At 40.9% G+C, this 20,638-nt stretch overlaps 3 protein-coding genes and 1 long non-coding RNA gene across 12 annotated transcripts; 1 reads left to right on the top strand and 3 right to left on the bottom strand.

The window, feature by feature from the left end:
* Positions 1-1,331: 1,331 nt before the first annotated feature.
* On the bottom strand, positions 1,332-5,790 carry zdhhc11 (zinc finger DHHC-type containing 11). Its single transcript, XM_035610330.2, has 11 exons — positions 5,448-5,790; positions 4,499-4,717; positions 3,819-3,997; positions 3,628-3,729; positions 3,410-3,534; positions 3,149-3,304; positions 2,931-3,049; positions 2,797-2,846; positions 2,647-2,710; positions 2,473-2,551; positions 1,332-2,090 (listed from the first exon to the last, which is right to left on the bottom strand). The coding sequence occupies exons 2-11, from the start codon at positions 4,715-4,717 to the stop codon at positions 1,954-1,956; spliced, it is 1,230 nt and encodes a 409-aa protein (XP_035466223.2). The 5' UTR covers positions 5,448-5,790; the 3' UTR covers positions 1,332-1,953.
* Positions 5,791-6,184: 394 nt separating this feature from the next.
* Positions 6,185-12,399, bottom strand: brd9 (bromodomain containing 9). Of its 7 annotated transcripts, none has more exons than XM_035609144.2 (18): positions 12,237-12,399; positions 11,487-11,707; positions 11,268-11,408; positions 11,042-11,171; positions 10,898-10,955; positions 9,902-10,046; positions 9,673-9,783; positions 9,541-9,549; positions 9,316-9,443; positions 9,054-9,186; positions 8,817-8,892; positions 8,603-8,698; positions 8,371-8,503; positions 8,144-8,255; positions 7,947-8,003; positions 7,756-7,861; positions 6,736-6,906; positions 6,185-6,497 (listed from the first exon to the last, which is right to left on the bottom strand). In XM_035609144.2, exons 1-18 carry the CDS (start codon positions 12,283-12,285, stop codon positions 6,397-6,399), a joined length of 1,977 nt encoding a protein of 658 aa, XP_035465037.1. In that variant the 5' UTR covers positions 12,286-12,399; the 3' UTR covers positions 6,185-6,396. The 7 variants fall into 7 exon arrangements, with proteins under 7 accessions (XP_035465037.1, XP_035465111.1, XP_035465176.1 ...); XM_035609218.2 differs by having other exon boundaries at positions 9,316-9,440; XM_035609283.2 differs by having other exon boundaries at positions 9,541-9,546.
* trip13 (thyroid hormone receptor interactor 13) lies at positions 12,359-17,473 on the top strand. 2 transcript variants are annotated; one of them, XM_035610119.2, is made up of 14 exons: positions 12,359-12,493; positions 12,780-12,864; positions 13,512-13,671; positions 13,804-13,930; positions 14,248-14,303; positions 14,397-14,487; positions 14,589-14,661; positions 14,747-14,810; positions 14,904-14,990; positions 15,188-15,294; positions 15,380-15,533; positions 16,086-16,198; positions 16,321-16,390; positions 16,477-17,473. In XM_035610119.2, the coding sequence occupies exons 2-14, from the start codon at positions 12,791-12,793 to the stop codon at positions 16,570-16,572; spliced, it is 1,272 nt and encodes a 423-aa protein (XP_035466012.1). In that variant the 5' UTR covers positions 12,359-12,493; positions 12,780-12,790; the 3' UTR covers positions 16,573-17,473. The 2 variants fall into 2 exon arrangements, with proteins under 2 accessions (XP_035466012.1, XP_035466094.1); XM_035610201.2 differs by lacking the exon at positions 12,359-12,493 and adding an exon at positions 12,527-12,545.
* A 240-nt stretch (positions 17,474-17,713) lies between these two features.
* Positions 17,714-20,017, bottom strand: LOC118286363. Of its 2 annotated transcripts, XR_004785385.2 has the most exons (3): positions 19,364-20,017; positions 18,429-18,645; positions 17,714-18,066 (listed from the first exon to the last, which is right to left on the bottom strand). It is a non-coding gene; the product is annotated as an uncharacterized LOC118286363 (long non-coding RNA). The 2 variants fall into 2 exon arrangements; XR_004785377.2 differs by lacking the exon at positions 19,364-20,017 and having other exon boundaries at positions 18,429-19,357.
* Positions 20,018-20,638: the final 621 nt, after the last annotated feature.

Raw genomic sequence — 20,638 nt, 5'->3', positions numbered from 1 at the left:
ACATAGATAGTGACCTGAGCTGGCGCACACATGGCAAATGTCTGTGCCAGAACTCATCAGCGCCTCCACTTCTTGCGCAGACTTAGAGTGTTTGGGGTCAGTAAAAATATCATGCTAATCTTCTATAGGGCAATAATTGAGTCTATTCTTCGGTATGGCATTACCAGCTGGTTTGGGAACCTAACAGTCAAATCTAAAACCCAGATCTTTAACCTAGTTAAGACAGCAGGCAAAATTATAGGAACACCAGCACCTCTCAACCCGCAGGAGCTCTTTGATAAGGCAACAATAGGTCAGGCTGAGACTATTCCATCTGACAGCTCCCATCTGTTGTATTCTGAATATATATTGTTGAATTCAGGCAGGAGGTACAGGGTTTCTCTGTGCAAACACAACAGGTATAAACATTCATTCATCCCTCTCTCAATCAAGCTCATCAATGAAAAACGGTGATCATGATTGAATGTAAGAAGTAATGTATTCACATGGCTGAATGTATGGGTATAAATGGAGCAACGAATTTATATTTATTTAGGATTGAATGCATGGTTAGGGCTAAATGGATAAATGGAGTATTTACATATGAGGTAGGAAGTAATGTTCTTTTAAGGTTGAATATATGTATGTGTAGAAATGGAGCAATGAATGTATATTTATTTAGGATTGAATGCATTGGAAGTGGGAAATGGATAAATTAATGTATATATAATGGACTGGATGCATGGATGATTATGTAAGTATGAATGAGTGTTTGTAAGGTATGTTAGGTAGAACAGAACGAATGTTGTTGGGATAGCTCTTTTGCACAAGCACATGGATGGCAATTTGCACAACTCATTTCTGAGTAGCCCAAATGTTTAGGGTACTTTTGTACTTTTGTACTTTTACCGTCTTTTTTATATGGTTTGTTGACTGGATGCCTTTGTTGTATGTGGTATGTTGTATGTCGTAGTGTTATTGATGCAGAGATTTCCATAACCAAGACAAATGTCTCCCTTGGGAGACAAAATAAAGAAACTTTGTACTTTAAACTAATAATCAAAAAAAAAAAGTGTCAACGAAGAGTTTAAATTGAAACGTTGCATAATATAAAAATAAAGACACATATGTATATTGCCTTATTATTGAAATAGCAGTTTCAGTAACAGCTCAGTACTTTTTCCTAGGCCATCAGTTATCAGTCCACTACCCAGCGCTGCGTCGCCAGCTATAATAGCAACATGATGGATTAGACTTGCAAGATTAGCCATTCTTCTCCAATCAAGCTGGATATGATTGGACTTTCTATAGTGTCACTGTGTGGTCAAGGAAAAAAAACAGAGAGAATATGGTGCATTTATATTTTTTACTACCAAATGTACACGGAACACTGATGGCTTTGTGACATCAACACTTAAATAATACAGCATGAGCTGATTTGCTTCCCTCAAGCTATTATCAGTTTCACTACATTTGAGTTAGACAGTGTATTTTGCCATATGAGTGTCTCTCCTTGGTCTTCAGATCAAATGACAAGTTGTACACTACTTGTTACCCATCTGGCTGAGAATATGACCAGTAGACTCCAGTATGGTGTTTCAGCTTTTCAGGAAGATGCCAAAATACAAAGACTGTGTCTATCTGACTCGGGCTAGTTGAGAGGGACTGTGTGTTCAGCTGGACTTTGGCTCTCTGTGGTGAAAGCTTTAAATAAACCAGTTGTTGTAAAAAAAAGTGTAGATAAAAAACAGCAAAATACAATAGGGTCCACAGTTGTTCAGACTGCATTAAAAAAAGGTATACTAGAATAAAAGTCTTAAGTTATAAATTAACATGTGTCAAACTGTAGTGTGACGCCCAAGATGTCCTCGGTCCATGTTAACAATTGGTCCATGGTCCTGTGGTCCAGTTTCACAATGCATAGTTTCTTCATAAATGATTCCTGAAATGTAGCAAATCCCGATGCAGATAGTTCTACGTATCGTCTGGAGTCATGACTGAGCTGCCCAGAGGATCCTGCAGCACCGGACCACTGTCCACAGACGTCACACTGGGGCTCTGAGCCTCTTCATCAGCATTAGGCTTCCGGCTTTTACCGTCATTCGTTTCTTCTTTCATACACAGGAGGGAGAAAGAGACATAGTATTACTTACAAACTACTTACAAAGGTCATTTTCTTTTGCAAATTATATTAATAAGCTTCCCTCAAAACGGCCGCTCATCTGTATGGAAGAGCTTTGAGTGCATACTTTCACAGATAAAATAGAGAAACCCCTGTGCACTGTAATACCATCCAACATTCCCATTACAAACACTCTGAGACACATTATTGTTGACATTGATAAGCTGTTAATTAAAGTTACTGATTCCCTAGGTTGTAGGGAAATAGAATTTGTTTATACGGGGCATTGATACTTCTGCTCCTCTATCTTTGTAACTAAGATGGACACAAAGATAGGAGGGAGATATAGATGAGTGCAATCAAATACCTACTTGCTGTGTTCTCTGTGGGATTTCCTGTACCATAATGAAAGCTATTCTCCCTTTTTGCTGATTTCCTGAAGTTTTCCAGCTAGACCAAAAGAAAAAAACATTTCAATGAAATATCACTCATTTAGTGCACGTAAAACCACTCAGAGGTAATGTTCTGTACGCGGACATGCTTACCTCTGTGCATATGGACCTTGAGATTTGGTCGCTGAGTGCGCCTTTATCGTCAAATTTGCAGGTACTGCAGAAAAAACACAGTGACCTTGATCATCCCTCTCCACAAAATTAGCTTTGACAATAGTTGCATAAGGAAGGAATTCATTTTACCTTGAACTCTGTGATAATGCCGGCTCACAGTCAATTGAGTGTTTTGGGTTCTGTAAAAGATGGAAAAAAAAGATTTAATGTTTTTACAGAAATGATGAATTGATTGACAGTGAAAGGGAAATGTCAGGTCTCACCTGTGGGGCCTTGTTGTGGGCTTTTGCATCATTGGGTTCATCTGCTTCAGCGTCTCGGCTTCTAGCTTCTTTTTGGCGCTGCATCTTAACATAATCATATGTGCTTATACCTTTATAAACTGTGTAGACAACATGAGGAGAAACAGGATAATTATGAGAACTAACGAATGCAGAGAAAGAGACCTATCAAACGTCTGTTTTTGAAGACTGTGACTCACATAGGTAAAAGTGAAAACCCAGCAGATGACAGAACAGCAGCAGGCAGACAATGCTCAGCATGGCTGTTATGAAGGCCAATATGAGGAGACCAGCTGAGCTTGTCTTTATGGGTGCTAATGGTATGAACGCCAGCCAGGTCCCATTCCCCAGCATGCCTATAGAAACGCATATGGACATCATTTTAATGAGGCATATAACCAAATAATATTAACACACCCGATTCTACGCCTTCAATAAAGTTCAAGATGGTGGTGACTCACCTCTGAACTGCGGAGCGGTTCGTAGACTGGCTGGGTCCAGGTAATGCTGAATAAAGATGAACAAGATGACAACGACGAGCAAGAACATGCCCATTGTCGCAGAGGACAGTGCTACAAAGAAGCACCTGAAGGCCGCACACAAACAACAACCTGATGTTAATGTATAAACAGTAGAAGGCCACCTTTCATAAAACGTACAGTCAGATGCGTCTTCTTACCAGTAGTTTCTTCCACCCACACAGGTGTTCAGCCATTTGCAATGGTGATCAAAGCCTTCCACACATTTGTTGCAAACACCACAGTGTTTCACTTTGGGGCCACTACAGTACATGGAGATTGATGAAGATTTACACCATTAAAACTTCTTTTTTTTCAGTTAGTTAAATCACATTAAACATTGAATACATACACATTGACATCACATAGGTAACAGTGCAGGTCCTGGATGACATGCGGTTGCTTTGTCCGATCAAAAAATTTCATTGGACTGGAGTAGCTCTGCTTGGCCCTGACACTGGCATCTGCTGGGTCTATAGTAACAGCAGCAACATGGGCGAAGATGTGCACAACAAATGCTATGCTGGTCAGCTGTAGGACTTGAGTCAAGGAAAATAGCACTGATAGTAGAATAAATACTGCAATGTGTGATCAATGTGCTATAAAGTGTATAATAGTAAGTGTAGTTGAACAAGAAATGGCAAACGGTTGCCCACAAGTGGATCTTCTGTGTGAGCAATAGAGTCTGGCCTGAAGAAATCAACTGTTTTAATGGCTGAGTGAAGCTTTGGTAAAAAAAAAACAACCTGTGTGTTGACATCATGCAGCATTCACCATGTGACAAAAGCACCAGTGACTCTGTCTTTTGAGCTTAATAGAGAGCACAGAAACAGAGACAGTTTCATGTCGGGTGTGACTGGAGCCCATACAGACAGCCCACACAACAACATCCCTTGTCTTACGAGCAGCAGCCCAAAGAAAACTGGGCAGAGGCTAATGTCTGCTCCATATTCTGTTCTCAAAGACCCACTGCTGCACACTCAACCGTCAGCCACGACGACAACAAGGTTTCAGCTGTGTGTTTAAGGATACAGAATAGAGGACGTGGTTCCACGGCAGAGGCAGAAGTGGGATGTAGATGCCAAAGTCGACGATGGCGAAGTAGCCGTACACCAACCAGCCGAACACTTGGAAGGCCTGAGGGGGCCACGACCACCCGTTCTTCCTGGGAGGTTTGGGGGGGACCAGGTCATTTCTGCTGCTGCCCCGCATGGGAGATGTGCGTCTCCACCTTTCACTGAAGCAGTTCATCTAGACAGGTGCAAAGACGACAATAAACAGTCCACACATTACGCTACAGGTAGAGCGTGTGGCCATATTTGCAGGGGCAATGAGTTAGGAAAATGAGCCATGATAGTGACTGTTCACCTTCTAATGTACCTAACATGGGCATCTAATTCTACATTCTTAGTCAACCTTCACTGGTATAGGGTGTAAGAAATATCACAAACATAAATGGTCGACAGAAAAAGCTGACAGAAAACAGCTGATCCACGGTAAAAAAAAAAAAGAAGAAAAAAAAAGAAAGAAAAAATAGTAACACAAAGTGCAACAGCCCTGTCTTTGTAAAAAGGGCCTTGTAATCACATGTTTTGCTTCAGGACCTTATGCCTTACTCAATACTTGAGCTGTACTAAAACCCAGTTCTAAATTTAGATTATTCCAGTAATGTATCAACTGTGGGGCTTTTTTTTTTTTGTTGCAGTTTAAAGAAAATATGAATGATTTTTTGCTCATCACTACATATGGCATTATGAATGCACTCCAACTAAAAAGGGGAATAGACCTCTCTGACTGACGGTTTGGTCGTCTGTGTCATCTGAAGCTACTTGCGAACGTTTTATGTTAAATTGAAGGTTTTCTCACCGTGAATTGTGTTCACTCCACTATGCAGCCTGCGGCTCACGATACACAATGTAAAGCATGTCAACAATAAAGCTGACCGGTTTGAATGTTTCACAATGCAAGAGGAATCACTTACCTTTTCCAGTGAAATGAATTCCTTTTTTTTTAACGCTCCTGTTGGATTAAAAACGGAGGTTGATATTCCCACGGTTAGTTTGCGACTCTGGCAGGTGCTTCAACAGGTCAAAGCCTACATGATCGACAGACACCACACGGCAGCACAAGGAGTTTCAAACAAATAAAAACAGCCGAAAAGATGGATAAAATCACTGAGCGTCCTCGGATTTGTTTCGCCGACGGAGACGTTGGAAGAAGCAACTCACTCAGCAGGTCGCGGCGGCGCTATGGAAACCGTCCCGCTGCGCATGCGTACTACCGCTCCGCTCGAGATGCACGGCCCCTCACGACCTGACTGAGCAAGTGAGTATTCAACTCCTCTTCTTCGCACTTTTGGGCACTGGAGCATGAAAGAAACACTGATCAATGCTTTGTTCACGTGAGCGCAAGCGGGAAGTGCAAGCTCAGATAAGCACTGATCACACTTCTGCTTTCAAAAGCTACTCTTTTATATGATTAACCCCTGATCTTCAAGCGTCTGGCGTCATGTTACACTGAGTGCATCATTCAGTCGAAAGGGTACAGCTTTGATTTCACTTCTCCATTGTGTCTTCACACGGTGACATCCTTCAACAGTCAGAAATCTCAGGACACAGCGGTGCGTCTCCAGTGCAGCTGGACGATCGTACAACATCCTTTCACCGCAAAAACACCAAATAGTAGAGTCCAAGAACAACTAAGTGAACCACACAAATGTTTAAATACAGGTGCAATCGTTTATTTTTCAGATGTTGCACTCATGCAAAAAAACCCACCATACATTTACACTACAAACAGCCTGTACAATCATATTCAGTCTATAAAACAGATGAGTTGCTCCCGCCGCCTGTCTCCACGGTGTTTAAACAGTCCAACAGAGCACCGAGTGTCGTTAGCACCAGGATAAGAAAATGGCAGTGTGTGTGCGGTCAGCTGTTGGCAGAGCTCTCGGGCTCTGGAGATTGCAGGAACTCGTAGGGATCGTGAACCATTTCCGACTGGTCCCCGACACCCAGGTGTGAGGGGCTCCCTGTGGATAAAAGAAAACATTGACTCTTATGTTGTTGCACCGGCGATGCTGTTGCGTGGAAGGCAATGAAAATGTTGCAAAAGAGAGTGGAGGTGTAACATTTCGCTGACATTAATCAAGGAGCCCAGCAAGATATTATCATGGCATTTGAATTTACAATAATATGAAGTTTATTAAAACAAACTGTAACACCAAATAATAACTGTGCTCCTTTCTGAGCACATCATTTGGAGTCTACCTAGGTGGTGCTGGTCCCTCTCAGAGGCATTAGAGAGGGAGGACAGGTTGGACGAGGGTCTGGAGCCGACTCTGTCAGCCTGAGCATCCTGGAACTCCTGCAGGAGTTTGTCTGCCTCATCAAACTGCTGCTGGCTGTCCTCGTTCCCTGGCTCTTTTTTCACTTGTTTACCTGATAAAGACAGAGGGAGGCTAAGATCACTGTGGAAAAATATATTCAATGAAGATCTACAGGCTTCTGACATGCATGTACCCAGCAAAGGGACATTAGTACACTAAAAACTCTAATGGCATAAAAGTTTATATATACTTTTCTTTATATCAAAATTTGAATGTGTTTTTTTTAAAAATGCAGGTAATCATTAAAAAGGCAAATTACTTCTCTCGCATTGACAGTAAATGGCTTTGCGTTTCTGTTTGGCCCATAAACTGCAAATAAAGATCTTCCTCATTTCCTCCCACTGTGCAAAGATGAGGCCAAACTAGTTTGTCTACGCCTCTGAGTGAGATGTGCTGGTCAGTAAATGTGTGTTTTTAAAACTAACTTAAGGGCTGAGCTCACTCTTACAGCCCAGAGCACAGAGTGCGGCATGCTCTTTGGCTAACATCGTTGGCATGGTCATGCTGTTTACAGCTCATAGACTGTGTAAAAATGAGCCGTGGCGTTTCTGGTTTACTAGCACAGTGGTGGGCAGGTGACACCATTACAGTGAAAGACATCACAGCGCATAAAACATGTTCAGCATGTACTACTGGATATGAGGTTTTTAGTTTTTTTGTATGAAAGGGGCTTAAGATTTGCCACAGCCACTAACAGCCACATGACAGATAACTGTGAATACTATTGTGTTTTGAGCAGTTTATAAGAGCTTAAGGATAGTAGCATTAGCATTACAAAGATAATTTCCCAGGAAAATCCCACTTAAGAGCTCTAAGGCTGCAACTATTAGCATTATTCCATTACTAGAACAATCACGTTATGAGTGGATCATTGGCTGGAGTGTCGACAGAGGAAAATTACCCAATGAGTTAAGCATGGAAATATCCAGAGACATATCAGGATAGCTCTTCATTGCCATGAAGTCCAGGACTGAGCCGCTCTCCCCCAGGCCAGTGCCATCTGCCATCTGACGGAAACACAGTGCGAGTCAAGCACATTATTTTTAAAAAACTACTTAAATGCAGTATTATCTTTTATAGGCTACAGCATACCTGTATATCACAAATGTTGGACTTGGTTTCATCAGGTTTCAGCATCATGTTTCTTTTCTGAAACATAACATAAGTACCGTTTAAACATATCAGCCCTTATGTCACAGAAGCAAAACGTGTCAATGCAATCATAGTGGTGAAAGATAAATCAGATTCAGATAATCTGTGAAAATTAATCCGGTACAAATCATTTATACCTGTCGGATCTGATTGACCGCTTTGGAGTGATCGTCTGCGGTCATCTTATCCAAAAGACCATCGACCCAATGCTTGGTGACACTTCCACAGCCTTTGACAAACTCCTGTATACTTAAGAGAGTGATGAAAAAAAATGTTTAAAAATGGCAAGTTGAAATTCAAGATAAATTTATCACCAAAGAAATGTAAACTCTAAGTCTTACCTAAAAAAATAAAAATCCCCTACCTCAAAGCACATTGTACCCCTGTGTCGTCTCCATAAGCTGAATAGAGCATGTCCACCTCATCAGGCAGCAAGTCTGGAAACACAGAGTTCTTCTGAAGGCTCTGGGTGTTGTAGGCACTGCTCAGGAAAGTCACTACACAGAGCAACAACATAGCAACATCAATTTTTTTTAACTGGGACAGTTCAAGTGGAAAATAAAAAATTTGATTAACAAAAGTACACCAAGATATACCTTTGTGTCTCCTGTCGTCTTTGAAACCCAAGGTTGTTAATCCAGGCAGGAGTTTATTTGACAGAGAACTCAGGTCCACTTTATGGGTCTCCTCTTCTGCAAAAAGATGAATATGAAAAATGCTTCATACAGAAATATTACATATTATACTAAAGATCTTGAGAGAACATTGAACTTTGAAAGGTGTTTAAAAGGAAGGGAAATGACAGCAAACCTTCAGCATCAGGATCAAGCTGATTTACAACAGTATATAGAAGAGAGCCATCTGATTCTTTACGCAAGTGACCCATCTGGAAAAACAGACGAGAGAAAATATGTCAGTACATATCACACACACACCTTGCTTAAGTTAAGTGTGGAAAGCTTTACTTCAACTAAAAAAATGCACCTATATCTGGTACAAATATTACGTATGAATTAAAATGTATACACGATAAGTTAGGTGGAAAACCTTGGAGTTTGGCATGTATCGGTTGATGCGATCTCTGGCTTCATCGGCAGAGTGTTCCACCAGGGCCAGGACGTGCTCTTCTGCAGTGCTGTCAGTCAGGCTGCAAGCATTTCCCTCTGGTTCATACAGGTAACTGAGATAACAGAAGCAAAAATGGTACCAGATCGTTATATTGACAAAGGCTATATTACAAAGTATTGGGTGCTGGGTACAAAAAAAAATTAGAATCACACTTAATTGAGGTGTTAAAAATGAGGAATACCTGATGACTTCTTTCATGTCTTTGACTGGTTGCTTCTTGGACTTCTTCGCCGATTCCACCGGGATGGGGATAATCTCTGGAGGGGTTACATCAGCTGCGAGGTCTTCATCTCCCAAAATGGCTGCCTGCTGGGTGAAATCCATCTCTTGCATGAAAGACATGCTGCGTTTCAGAGCCAAAAGCCGCTCCTGTACACAGCAGAAGAAACAGAGGAGCAACTCTTACCTTAATCTGCTGGACGGGAAATGTATAGAGGAGAAAGGAAATGGGACGTAGGGGACAGTGGGAAGTTGTAAAGGGAAAATGAGGACCATCATATTACATGTATTATTTGTGTATCCATTTAAATCTCATTACCTTGCTCATCATCTTGAATCCAGTATGGAGCAGTTTCTTGGCAGCCTTGTAGTAGACAGTCTCTGGTCGGTTGTACACCATTGCATTGTCACACATCAGTTTAAAGTCCGCCTGAAGGCCAAAAGGTTTGCAGACCAGTATGAGGGAAAACATACACTGCTATCTTCAACTTGACAATGCACTCAAAATAAATTTAATAATCAGATATCATGATAAAAAAAAGAATCACCTTGAACTCTGTCACTGTGTTGTACTCATTGTCTCCGATCTTGTCTTTCATGGTGCTGAAGTCCATCGGATGTTTGATTATCATTGAGTAGCCAGGAGCAATTGCGTCGGTTACTGGAAATGAGAAGAATCCATGGGGGTCTTTCCTGCAACAACATCAACCATCGCTGTTATCAAGTACGGAACCATCTTTAAAGTAGTTTAGACTCGTCCTTTAACGGGGAAGTGTTCATTATCTGTCAGGTCAACAGGATCAATATACCTAGATCTTGCTCGTGCTAAGATTTGGTGAACTACAACAAATCATAATATCCTAATTCACATTTCACTCTTTTGCAATTCTATGATGAATACATCAGCATTGTCCAGCCACAGCAGGACTCATCCTCCACACTTCAAAAAAATTGTGAAAAACAAAAGCTCACATTATGTCAGGCCTGCTCAAACAGACAATAGACTCAAAGTCTATGGACAAATGCAAATTTGCTGTTGAATATTATGAAAATCAGAGGGGTTTGTCCCCTTAGCACAATGTAAGTGCTTAGCTAATCTCATTTTAATCAAACCAAATGAACCAGGGGGAGAGTGGTGCAAAAGACAATGCTCAGACAGTGTGGAAAGGTTTTTTTATCTTCTGTGCAGCATGATTGTACCTAGTATATTTCATGGCAATTTGCACATAAATCCATTATATTTCTTGTAAACATGTCCCTGATAGTATTAGATTTAGAGGAAAAGGCTTTCTCCAAAGCCATTAGGATTCATCCTCTTGGACTAGTGTCAGCATATCAACTTGATTTGTGGGTTGTAATCCCCTCAGATCCCCCTCATGTCATCTATAGAATGTTTTTTTCCCCCAGACTTGTGTTTGGAACGTATTATTGTGCCTCTTTATGAATCTTAAGTAATTACAACACTTCAGGAGTAGCACCATGGCATTATAATTGCCAACATTACAAGTGATTGCATAATTATGAGTGAATTAAGTGTTCCTCACCTCTGCAGCTGACGTAAGAAGTGCTCCAACAATTGTTGACGAGGCGTAGACTCATTCTCTGTGGTGGACAAGCATAAATAGATGAAATGTAATGTTTGCATACCACAGAAATCTGATGTTATACCAGTAGACAGGCGTTCTCACCTTGTTGTGTCCTGCATGCTCTGATTGGTCTGTCTCCTTGCGGATCCATGTCCACCTTCATACTAGGGTGGAACTCATCCACTTCAGACTCTATCTCATACCTCTCTTTCTTTTTCTTCTTCTCTTCAGGCTGATGAGAAACATATACGTGGTGAGTGGCTTGTCTAAGTCATCATAAAAAAAATTTAATTGTCATATTTTAAGTCTCAAAATTGAGTTCACTCACCTCTAAGCCGATAGTTAGACTTTTAGACAACGTGAAAGGTTCAACAGGTACACCGGCACCGGCACTGGCAGACACAGCAGACGCAGCAGCTGCTGCCTCGGATTCATTTTGCTCTCGCTCCCTCTTCTTCCTCTTTTCCTCCTGTGTCATGAATGGTCATTTATAACATGGTGCTATAATGTATGTGTAATTCATGAGGTGGTGCTTCTGTCGACTAACCTTTCGCCGCCGTCGCTCGTCATCGTCCCCATACTTGTCTTTATCCTTCTCAGATTTCTTCTTTTTCTTCTTCTTCTTCTCTTTGTGGCGTTCTCGCTCATGGTCTGACCTGTCATCGTAGTAGCTGGAGTCATGCCCTGAGCCGGAGAGCTCCGTCACCTCACTTCCTCCAACTTTGAGCACAAGCTTCAGGGGCTTCTCAAGAGCCTTGTCCTCGTAGTCTGCCATTAAAAACAGACAAGATGACAGTGAATGCTTGAGATGGCAATCATGGTGTATTGGTGAAAAGAGGTGGAGGGGTTGGTGAGCATGAGGGATGAAGTTGACATTTTTAAGACACCCACATAAGTCGTGTATGATAAAAATGATACAGTTATTGCTGAAGCTTCTCAGTTTGTAGAAAATCTTCTGCTTCATGTTGTGGGACTGGGTTGTGTTCCACTGTGTTGTTTGGTTGAGAGTCATCCCAAATTTGCTGTTTGTGCTTGACTGATATATATATATTATCTGATGTAACTTTAATAATACTACATTACTTAACTATCTACTAGTCTTCTATAGGCTGGCTACACATCTAAAGAGCAAACAAAAAACTGTATTGTATATTTTAAATAAATAACAAACAACAGAACTCTGGATCTTGCCATCACATCGACAGGCTAGGTGAAGGTAGCTAACATAAAGCTAGCTGGAACAAAAGTGGTGCGTTAAAGAGCGAATAGTAAATAGTAAAAAGGTGCATTCAGGTACCGTCTACTGTTCTCCACTCCGGCTTGTGTTTCTTGTGTTTCTTCCCCATGTCTCCGTGTTATTTCCCGCAGTCTGGTTGTGTATCGCGATGATGCTGACACTCGGTTGCTAGCGTCGCCCTGGCTGAAACAAACATTAGCAGCGAGAGCGCTAGCGGCAGGCGGAAGTGATCGCTCCAAACAAAACGATGTGCTTCCGGTGTGACGAATCAGCGCGGTGAATTCAACCCACCGTCGTCGGTTCTCTCTGACAGCGTCGTGAGTACCACAACTCTGCTAAAGAATAACTAATCAGCTGGACGACGTTAAGGTTTTCATGTGTAGTTTCAAATTCATATACAAAAATAGTTTAGACGGGGTGTTAACGTTAGCCGGCTAAGTTAGCTAGCTACAACATCGCCAACTTCCTCAGCTAACCACATTTTTTTTTAAAAGGGCGACTTCGTTCAGCGAATGTTTTTCGTTGAGTTAAAAAACGCTGACGACTGAACAGGTGCTAAAGTGCTGCTGTTGGTAAACGAACCGTTGCATGTCGTGTCCACAGTTTTTGCAGGAATGGAGGGTGAGAGGATGGAGGTGGAGAACCAGAAACAAAACATCAACGTGGAGGTGCATGTTAAATCTCACAGGTGGGTTTGTCTCCACGTCCCACATGTTCAACACTGAAGTACAGCATCTGCTCTGACGACGACTCCGTCATGAGTTGTTCTGTGTCAAGTGATTCACTGAGAAGAGTCGGGCAAGTCGTCAGGACAACCGTAATACTGCAATGGACAATTATTACATTAGCAATATTGTTATTTTCTTTTACTAACTGTTTGATCGATCAGAGAATATAGGTCAGAAATTAGCAGGGAAGGTAGACTACGATTCATTGAAGACCAAGTTAACAAATTACAATTGTTGTAGAATGTTCACCGGGGTTATTTTCATATTTGACAATAACTTTTTTCAGTTTTAGACATAGGGATGTCAAACCACTGCCATTATACAGAATGACAGACATTTAGTGAGCATTTTGCTTTAATATGCACATTTCAAGGTTTTCTTTTTCAATAGCTCTCTCATTTATGAATTTATTGACGTCAAACCACCTCTCGTGTGTCTGTGACATCCTCCCTCAACTTTCACAGCTGTTAGATTGTGAAAAAGGCCTGAGCAAATCCCTTAACATCCTTACCAGTGAGCAAACATGATTCCAAATATGGGAATTACACATTGCAGCCATACTTTCTTTCTTGTGTGTTGTATGTTTCTGTGTTTGTTCATTTTACAGCACAGCTAAACTGTCTGAGGTGAGGACGCATGTTCTGGCTCTGCTGAATCGCCACAGCATGATTTATGGAAACTACAGATGGACGGAGTTTGACGAAGACTTTCTCAGGAAACATGTGGAGTCTGTGTCTATAAGTGATTTAGAGGACATGGTAACACAGGTCTGTTATTTTCATTTATCCTTTGCCTATTTAAAAAAAACATTTATCACTTTTTCATAGAAAAATAATAATGCTTTGTACTTATATTATATTTATTATTATTTTTCTATGATCTCCATTTCCCCCACTCAGCCCCTTGATTTGAAAAGCTGCTCTGTCTCTGTTCACATCTTCACTTTGAATGAGGATGGACCCAGCACGCTCAGTCTAGAAGAGGACGAGGAGCTTTCAGCAGCAAATCACTGGCTCCTGCCAGCAGGTAACCTTGAACATAGTGGAGGAGTGTGCTTAGATAGAACAGCATGTTGAGAAAAAACCTTGCTTTACAGACATATTTTTACTCAAATAAGGCTGAATGCACTGCTTCTGCATGTGGTAAAACTATATACTATAACTATATTAAGAATATGAACTCGAAAGGGTGAAATAAAATTAAAGTGCATTGTTGTAAAGGCAAAGTTGCAATGATAATGATAAACCAGTCTTATATTCTCTAACTATTCTAGTTTGCACAATAACAGCTGGTAAACACTCATATCTGAATATTTCCCTAAAATGATATCTGTGTTGTAACAGCTGAATTCCATGGGATTTGGGAGAGCTTGGTATATGAAAGTGGAGTCAAAACCCAGGTAAAAACAACATATGGAGGTGAAAGAGTGAATAATTATGTTACTTTCATGACATATATTCATACGTACACTTTGGCATCAAATTTCTTTCAGCTCCTGGATTATGTCACAACAACAATTTACTTCTCGGACAAAAATGTTGATAGCACCCTGATTTCATGGAACCGCGTTGTGCTGCTTCATGGTAAATCATTTTCCAAGGTGATTTTTACTGATTGAGATTGTGTCCGAGTTATGAGTCATGTAGAATAACTGATTCATCCCTTTGTGTTTGGTGACACTCAGGACCCCCGGGCACAGGGAAAACATCACTGTGCAAAGCTCTTGCCCAGAAGCTGTCAATCAGACTGTCAAGTCGGTACGGTTATCGTCGTGTTAAGTGAAACCACTTCAGCCGTTAATACACCCGCTTTCATTTCACCATACCCTCCTCTCCCCTGCAGGTATTCTTATGGCCAATTTGTTGAGATCAACAGTCACAGCTTGTTCTCAAAGTGGTTCTCAGAGGTACACCTGGACTCCTTTTTTAATGGTTAAATTGCTTGATTAGAGAATATTCTCTATGATATGTTGGTCGCTAATCACTTGTCTTTGTTGCAGAGTGGCAAGCTGGTCACCAAGATGTTTCAAAAGATCCAGCAACTAATTGATGACAAAGATGCTCTTGTGTTTGTTCTGATTGATGAGGTAAAAAAAAAATCAACCTTGAACTGGTCCAACCTGAGCCTCAGATATTAATGTATTGATTGCATGTCTATTGATTTGCTTCCATATTGGCTGGAATAGAATATTGTTAATTTGTCCTATGTTGGTCATTTCTTGTCCAGGGGTGTTTGCCGTGACTGATGCCTTTTCTCCTGTGAACCTATTTTGATTATGAATAGGTGGAGAGTCTGACAGCGTCTAGGAACGCCTCCCAGGCGGGAACGGAGCCTTCTGACGCCATTCGAGTGGTCAACTCTGTTCTCACTCAGTTGGACCAGATCAAACGGTCAGAAAACAAAGCATGTATAACATTCAGATCTCTTTCTTTTTTTATTGTTTATTTTGTGTTAACCTTTGGGCTCATATTTCAGACATTCCAACGTAGTGATTTTGACGACCTCCAATGTTACTGAAAAGATTGACTTGGCGTTTGTGGACAGAGCTGACATCAAGCAGTACATCGGACCCCCATCGGAGAAGGGCATCTACAACATCTACCTCTCCTGCCTCGAGGAGCTGATGAAGGTGACCATAATGCAAAACACATTTATCTTCCCAACAAGTGATGTCCTCCCATTTTCAACCGTTGGGAAAAAACTTTCCAAAACCCGTGGGTGTAATAATACATTTTATAGAAATACGGTCGATAATTGTGCATCAGTATCTATAGCAAAATATAAATCACAACAATGATTCAAAAAATATTTCAGAAAACAGAACAATATGTTGGACCACAAAGAAAACCCATCTGACAGTGAGTTTAGTGAAACAAGGAAGTGGTGTTCCCTCAGCAATGATTGATATGACCTAAAGCATATTAAAACTTTTTTTAATATAAAAAAATACTGTATATACATATATATATATATATGCAGGTGAGGGTAAATTTGTTGGGAAGACGGGAGGATTCAGCTTTCCAGAGTGGAAAAACAAGATAACGCAGTGACACAGATTCAGAAGACATCAAATAGAAAAATGCCTTAAAACAAGTATTATCATCGTACACACACACGCACACACACACACACACACACACACACACACACACGTCCCAAGCAATGCTGTGATTCTGTGCAGTGCCAGATCATCTATCCCCGGCAGCAGCTGTTCACCATGTTTGAGCTGGAGACGATGGGGTTCGCTAAGAGCGAAGTGTCGGAGCACAGTCTCAACCTGAGGAACATCGCTCTGTGAGTAGCAGCCTAACTAAATACATCACCACCCAAATCTCTGCTGTGCTCATTACATCAAGTGTCTATGAGAAGTGAAACAGCCAGTGGCTATTGTTTTGTTGTTTCCTTTTCATTTCCAGAAAAAGCAAAGGTTTGAGTGGAAGAGCACTCAGGAAGTTACCATTTCTGGCCCATGCACTGTTTGTGAGGGTAAGTCTTTAATTTTGTTCTACATAGTGTAAGTTAAAAAAGAAGAAGAGTGAAGTGTGTTTTTAATGGAGTTTATTTGCCTGCAGTCACCAACAGTGACTCTTGAGAGGTTTCTGGAGGCTATGGACCAAGCGGTGGATAAACAGAGGGAGGAAAAGGATAATCTGGTAAACGGCTTCTGAATTTATTACACTGCCCAAAGGCTGACACATGATTGCTCACGAGCTCTCCATCCCATGCCCTGTTTATTTGCAGTTCTTATATCATTTTATGAAGCTTAATCTGTTCATGTTGCACGTGGCAGGACTAAGTTAAAATATACTGGCAGGTAAAATTGTTATCTATAACATTAAAGTCTTTATTCAGGTAATTTTGTTGGTGCTACTACCTTAGCAGAGTGACGTGAAACCACGTCAGCTTCGGTAAAGGCAGTGTGGTTTAACTTGGAGTACCCAATGCTTGAATTTTCAACGTGCTGTTAATTGTTTACTCTTTTCATATTTTCAAAGTGTTTGATGTTTTTATGTGACACAGCTTTAACCTGAACAGTAACAGTATAAGTTAATTTCTCAGTGACGTTGGTGAACAGACATTAGCTCAGTCTCGGTGTCCTCACTAAAATGGCTGCGCGTCAGACAGAAATGAACGGCAGTGCAATGATGGGTCTGAGGCCTCAGTGGACGGTAAAACATCAGAAATTTCCATTGAGTGCTATTTTGTGGATTTGTTTTGTTTCTTTGTTAGCTCGCCCCATTTGGCACTGCTTATATCTGTCTGACAAGCTCGCAGAGATATCATCATGTGTCCATAGACTAAGCTGATGTCCGTGCAGGACGCCATCATATGTCAAATATTGTCTTTTTCCTTAACCGTTTTTTTTTCTTCTTTCTTTTGTAAGCTGTTCATGTGTTGTTGTTTTTTAAAGGGCCATTTCTTTTAGTCCATCAGTTCAAATAAAATGTTCATATTTCATTGTCATTTCTATATTTATGCTAACATCAAACCCTCTTTAAAACTCCAGATCCATGTGCTTATTATCAGTTTATTTTGTACATAACTTTATAATAAACAATATTGTTTATACCTGTGTGTGTTGTGGAAATGCCGCGTTTGAAGCACCTGCATTTTGGACATTTTAACAAGGCCTTTGGGCCGCCACTGGGTGGTGCACAGATGCTGTCGTACAGTTTTACACATGGAAAAAAATCATATATATAGTGTATTTTATGAGACGTGTGATAATCACAATACGATACATGCAAATGCTCACAGAAATAAAACCAGATTGCATAAAAAACCAAAAACCTCCACAAATAAAAAATATATATTTCCAGTAAACTCTTTATTGTTCCATTATGAGATAGGTCCCAACCTGGTATTGAAATGAATACATGCTTAAAATGTCCGCAGCATGTGTTTGGGCATTTTTTGTCACCAATTTGACCTGCAGACAAAATAGTTGCGAGATGATTCAGTACTGAAATGTATCCGTCGTATGCACAGTTTACATGAGCAGATCAGTGGCTCCATTGTTCGCGTGAGCATGTTTTGCATTCTGTGAATGCTCCACTGCTTTGCATGTCAGCTGCCGGGTTCAGACAATGTGCCCTTTGTTTGTTGTTGGGCAACAGCTTTTTCACTCTCACCACTTCAAAGGTGGATTCTGCAGGCTGTTCCTGCATGTGAAAGGAAAGCAAAAAAAAACTTGAGTTCATCTCTGTTCTCACACTTTTATACCTGCCTGATCATATCTCTTGTCACCTTTTAAAATTACATCTGGGGTGTGTTTTTATTGAGCACATTTCGCGTGACATTTTGATGATATGATTTTACTAGCGATGCGCTATAATTCAGATCAAACAAAAGATTTATACTGTCTTTATACTATCGGCTTTTCTGAAGTACTGGGTTTAACCCCAGAATGGATATCCCCTTGCACATAAAACCCTCGCTGGATTGGGGAAACGTAATTGTTATGTTTGTGAATTACTAACGTCAAAGTATCTTTTACGCCTTATTGTCTGGTGCCCACAATTACCTTTAGTCAATGAAGGTTTTTTGCGAGATGAATCACGCGGGCAAGCTCTCCTCTAATCTGATCGATGATCACAAAGTGCAGAGAGAAAAAAAGACAGATGGAGAAACGGAAAGTTGTAGGAACGGGGCATTGTAAATAAAACCATAATTGCTCTTTCTGGAGGCCTTTTTTTTTTTTCTTCTTTTCTTCCGACTGTAGTTGCTCCAAAACCAGGCAGCTGTTAAAAGGCAATCAAGAAGGCGAAGGGAGAAAAGTCAAAAGCCTTATTGTTACAAGGTTGTTTTTTTTATCATGGTTTCAAGCTGTTTGAAATAATGTCTGAAAACTCCAAACAAAACAAAAGCCTGATGTTTATCCTCTCAACTGTTGTTCAGGTACATGGCTGAGAGCGATGGAATATGACTGCATGTGCCAACGGTGATTCACACAGGGAGGGGATTCATTTACACACACTTACAGGTACTTTGAGAGGGAAACTTAACAGAGCTGCACACAAAACCATGGAAACTATCACTCATTTATCTGAGTATAAAGGTTAAACTTGAATTTTAAAGAATATTATTTACATTATTTGTGTTACTGCAGTGACACCAGTATTAGAAACATACTGCATTTTTGCCAGTGTATTGATCCCCATGCTCTGTGCAAAATATTGAATATTGAAGACATTAAAGTTGAGCTGTCAGGGCTTTTCCAATTGTTCATCTGCGTGACGGCCTTTGATGATAAACCAGGACTTCTATCCAAGTTCACGTCGCCCTTTAAAGACAACTCTCAGTTCCCAGTCTAAACTATCCTGTCAAAAAACTGCATGAAAAGTTGCCTCTGCTCGAGTTCAGACGTTTTCCGCGTTCCCACATGTTTGTCATCCATTGAAGAGGGATGTTTGAATGAGAGGCAAAGAATGGATGAGAGGGGGAGAGATGGTGCTCTACCTTTTGTGAAGAGCCAGACGCCTCAGTGCCAGCCTTACATGAAGAAATTGTATTAATTAGGCACGGTGAGAGGGATCAAAGAGAGGCTGTCATCGGCGAGCAATGCAGATGTCATCTGATGCTGTCAGCCATAAGCCGTGATCTGAGACTGTGTGTCTGTGTGGAGTCAAACGGCAGACGCATTGACAGGAAGAGCTATGTACCTGCACTCCACATCCATCAAGGTGTGCGGTGGTGAAACTGGGACACTGGGATACAGTGGGCCTTCCGCTCTCAAAGAAAATAAGATGTTCTTCCAGAAGCACAGAGAATATATTTCTCTCGTTTTTCCGGGCAGTGCTCCACTGTTTAGGTAATAAAGAATAAAGATGGGCCGTAAATTCTTACATGACAGCAGCACTTTGGAGCAATGGCCGAGTGAGCGAGCGATTGGCACCGGGCGTATAATAACAGTTTATGCCTCGATAACATGCAAAGATCAAAGTGACATCTGTTCCAGTTTTTTGAATGCAGTCTGAAGGAGTGGCATTATTTACAAAAGTCTAACATCACACCCATACTTTCATGCTAAGCTAGTGAAGCTTGCATAAGTACATGAATATTCACGACTCTTGGCCCGTTTCCTGCAGTGGCCAGGTCCTGTTCTTACACCCTGCCAAGTGAAACAAACTATAAAAACTGCTGAAGAGCTTGTGATCGCTGGTGGCTTCCAGTGCAGCAGGCTCTTCTCAGTTGTCTTTTATAAACAAATGGTTTATATTTAGCATCTGTTATGAATGCTGCATACCAGAAACATAATGGAAACAATTACTGTGTAAGATACAGTCAGTCACACAGTAGTGTTGGCATTATAGTTGCACCTTGTGTGTTCAAACCTGCACAAAAGAAAAGTCACTTTAACAAACCAAAGCAGTCCAGCAGCGATTGTGCTGCTTATTCAGATAGATTGATAGATAAGTTATCAATAGATAGATAGATAGATAGATAGATAGACCAGACCTTAGTGGAGGTATAGACTTAATTAACTGTTTGTCTGATCTGATAACTTTATTAATGAACTTTAACCGTTTGGTGTTTGGACTAGTTTGAATGAGAGAAACCTGCGATATTAATGTACCTGCAATTAACCAACATGATTAATGAATTAATGAACGCGTCTTCGTTGCAAATGTAAATCTTGCTTTAAAAAAAATAAAAGAAGTTGAAAATGTCACCGACAGAGGTCGCGGTTTTACGTCGTACTGCACGCGAGCTGCCAAGAAAGTGTTCAGCGCC

The sequence above is a fragment of the Scophthalmus maximus genome, chromosome 1 (assembly GCF_022379125.1).
Source record: "Scophthalmus maximus strain ysfricsl-2021 chromosome 1, ASM2237912v1, whole genome shotgun sequence".
Taxonomy (NCBI): domain Eukaryota; kingdom Metazoa; phylum Chordata; class Actinopteri; order Pleuronectiformes; family Scophthalmidae; genus Scophthalmus; species Scophthalmus maximus.
The sequence above is the reverse complement of the archived record's forward strand: the minus strand, read 5'-3'. Positions and strand labels throughout refer to the sequence as shown.

Excerpts from the sequence above, each read along its gene's own strand:
- zdhhc11 (XM_035610330.2), bottom strand. The coding sequence starts at position 4,717 with ATGAACTGCTTCAGTGAAAGGTGGAGACGCACATCTCCCATGCGGGGC. Across the intron at positions 3,998-4,498 it reads GGAACCACGTCCTCTATTCT|CTGACCAGCATAGCATTTGT; the intron begins GTATCCTTAAAC and ends CAAGTCCTACAG. Across the intron at positions 2,552-2,646 it reads CAAGGTCCATATGCACAGAG|CTGGAAAACTTCAGGAAATC; the intron begins GTAAGCATGTCC and ends CTTTTGGTCTAG.
- brd9 (XM_035609074.2), bottom strand. The coding sequence starts at position 12,285 with ATGGGGAAGAAACACAAGAAACACAAGCCGGAGTGGAGAACAGTAGAC. Across the intron at positions 11,409-11,486 it reads ACGAGCGACGGCGGCGAAAG|GAGGAAAAGAGGAAGAAGAG; the intron begins GTTAGTCGACAG and ends TTCATGACACAG. Across the intron at positions 8,256-8,370 it reads GGGGTACAATGTGCTTTGAG|TATACAGGAGTTTGTCAAAG; the intron begins GTAGGGGATTTT and ends CACTCTCTTAAG.
- trip13 (XM_035610119.2), top strand. The coding sequence starts at position 12,791 with ATGGAGGGTGAGAGGATGGAGGTGGAGAACCAGAAACAAAACATCAAC. Across the intron at positions 16,199-16,320 it reads AACCTGAGGAACATCGCTCT|AAAAAGCAAAGGTTTGAGTG; the intron begins GTGAGTAGCAGC and ends TTTCATTTCCAG. Across the intron at positions 16,391-16,476 it reads CCCATGCACTGTTTGTGAGG|TCACCAACAGTGACTCTTGA; the intron begins GTAAGTCTTTAA and ends ATTTGCCTGCAG.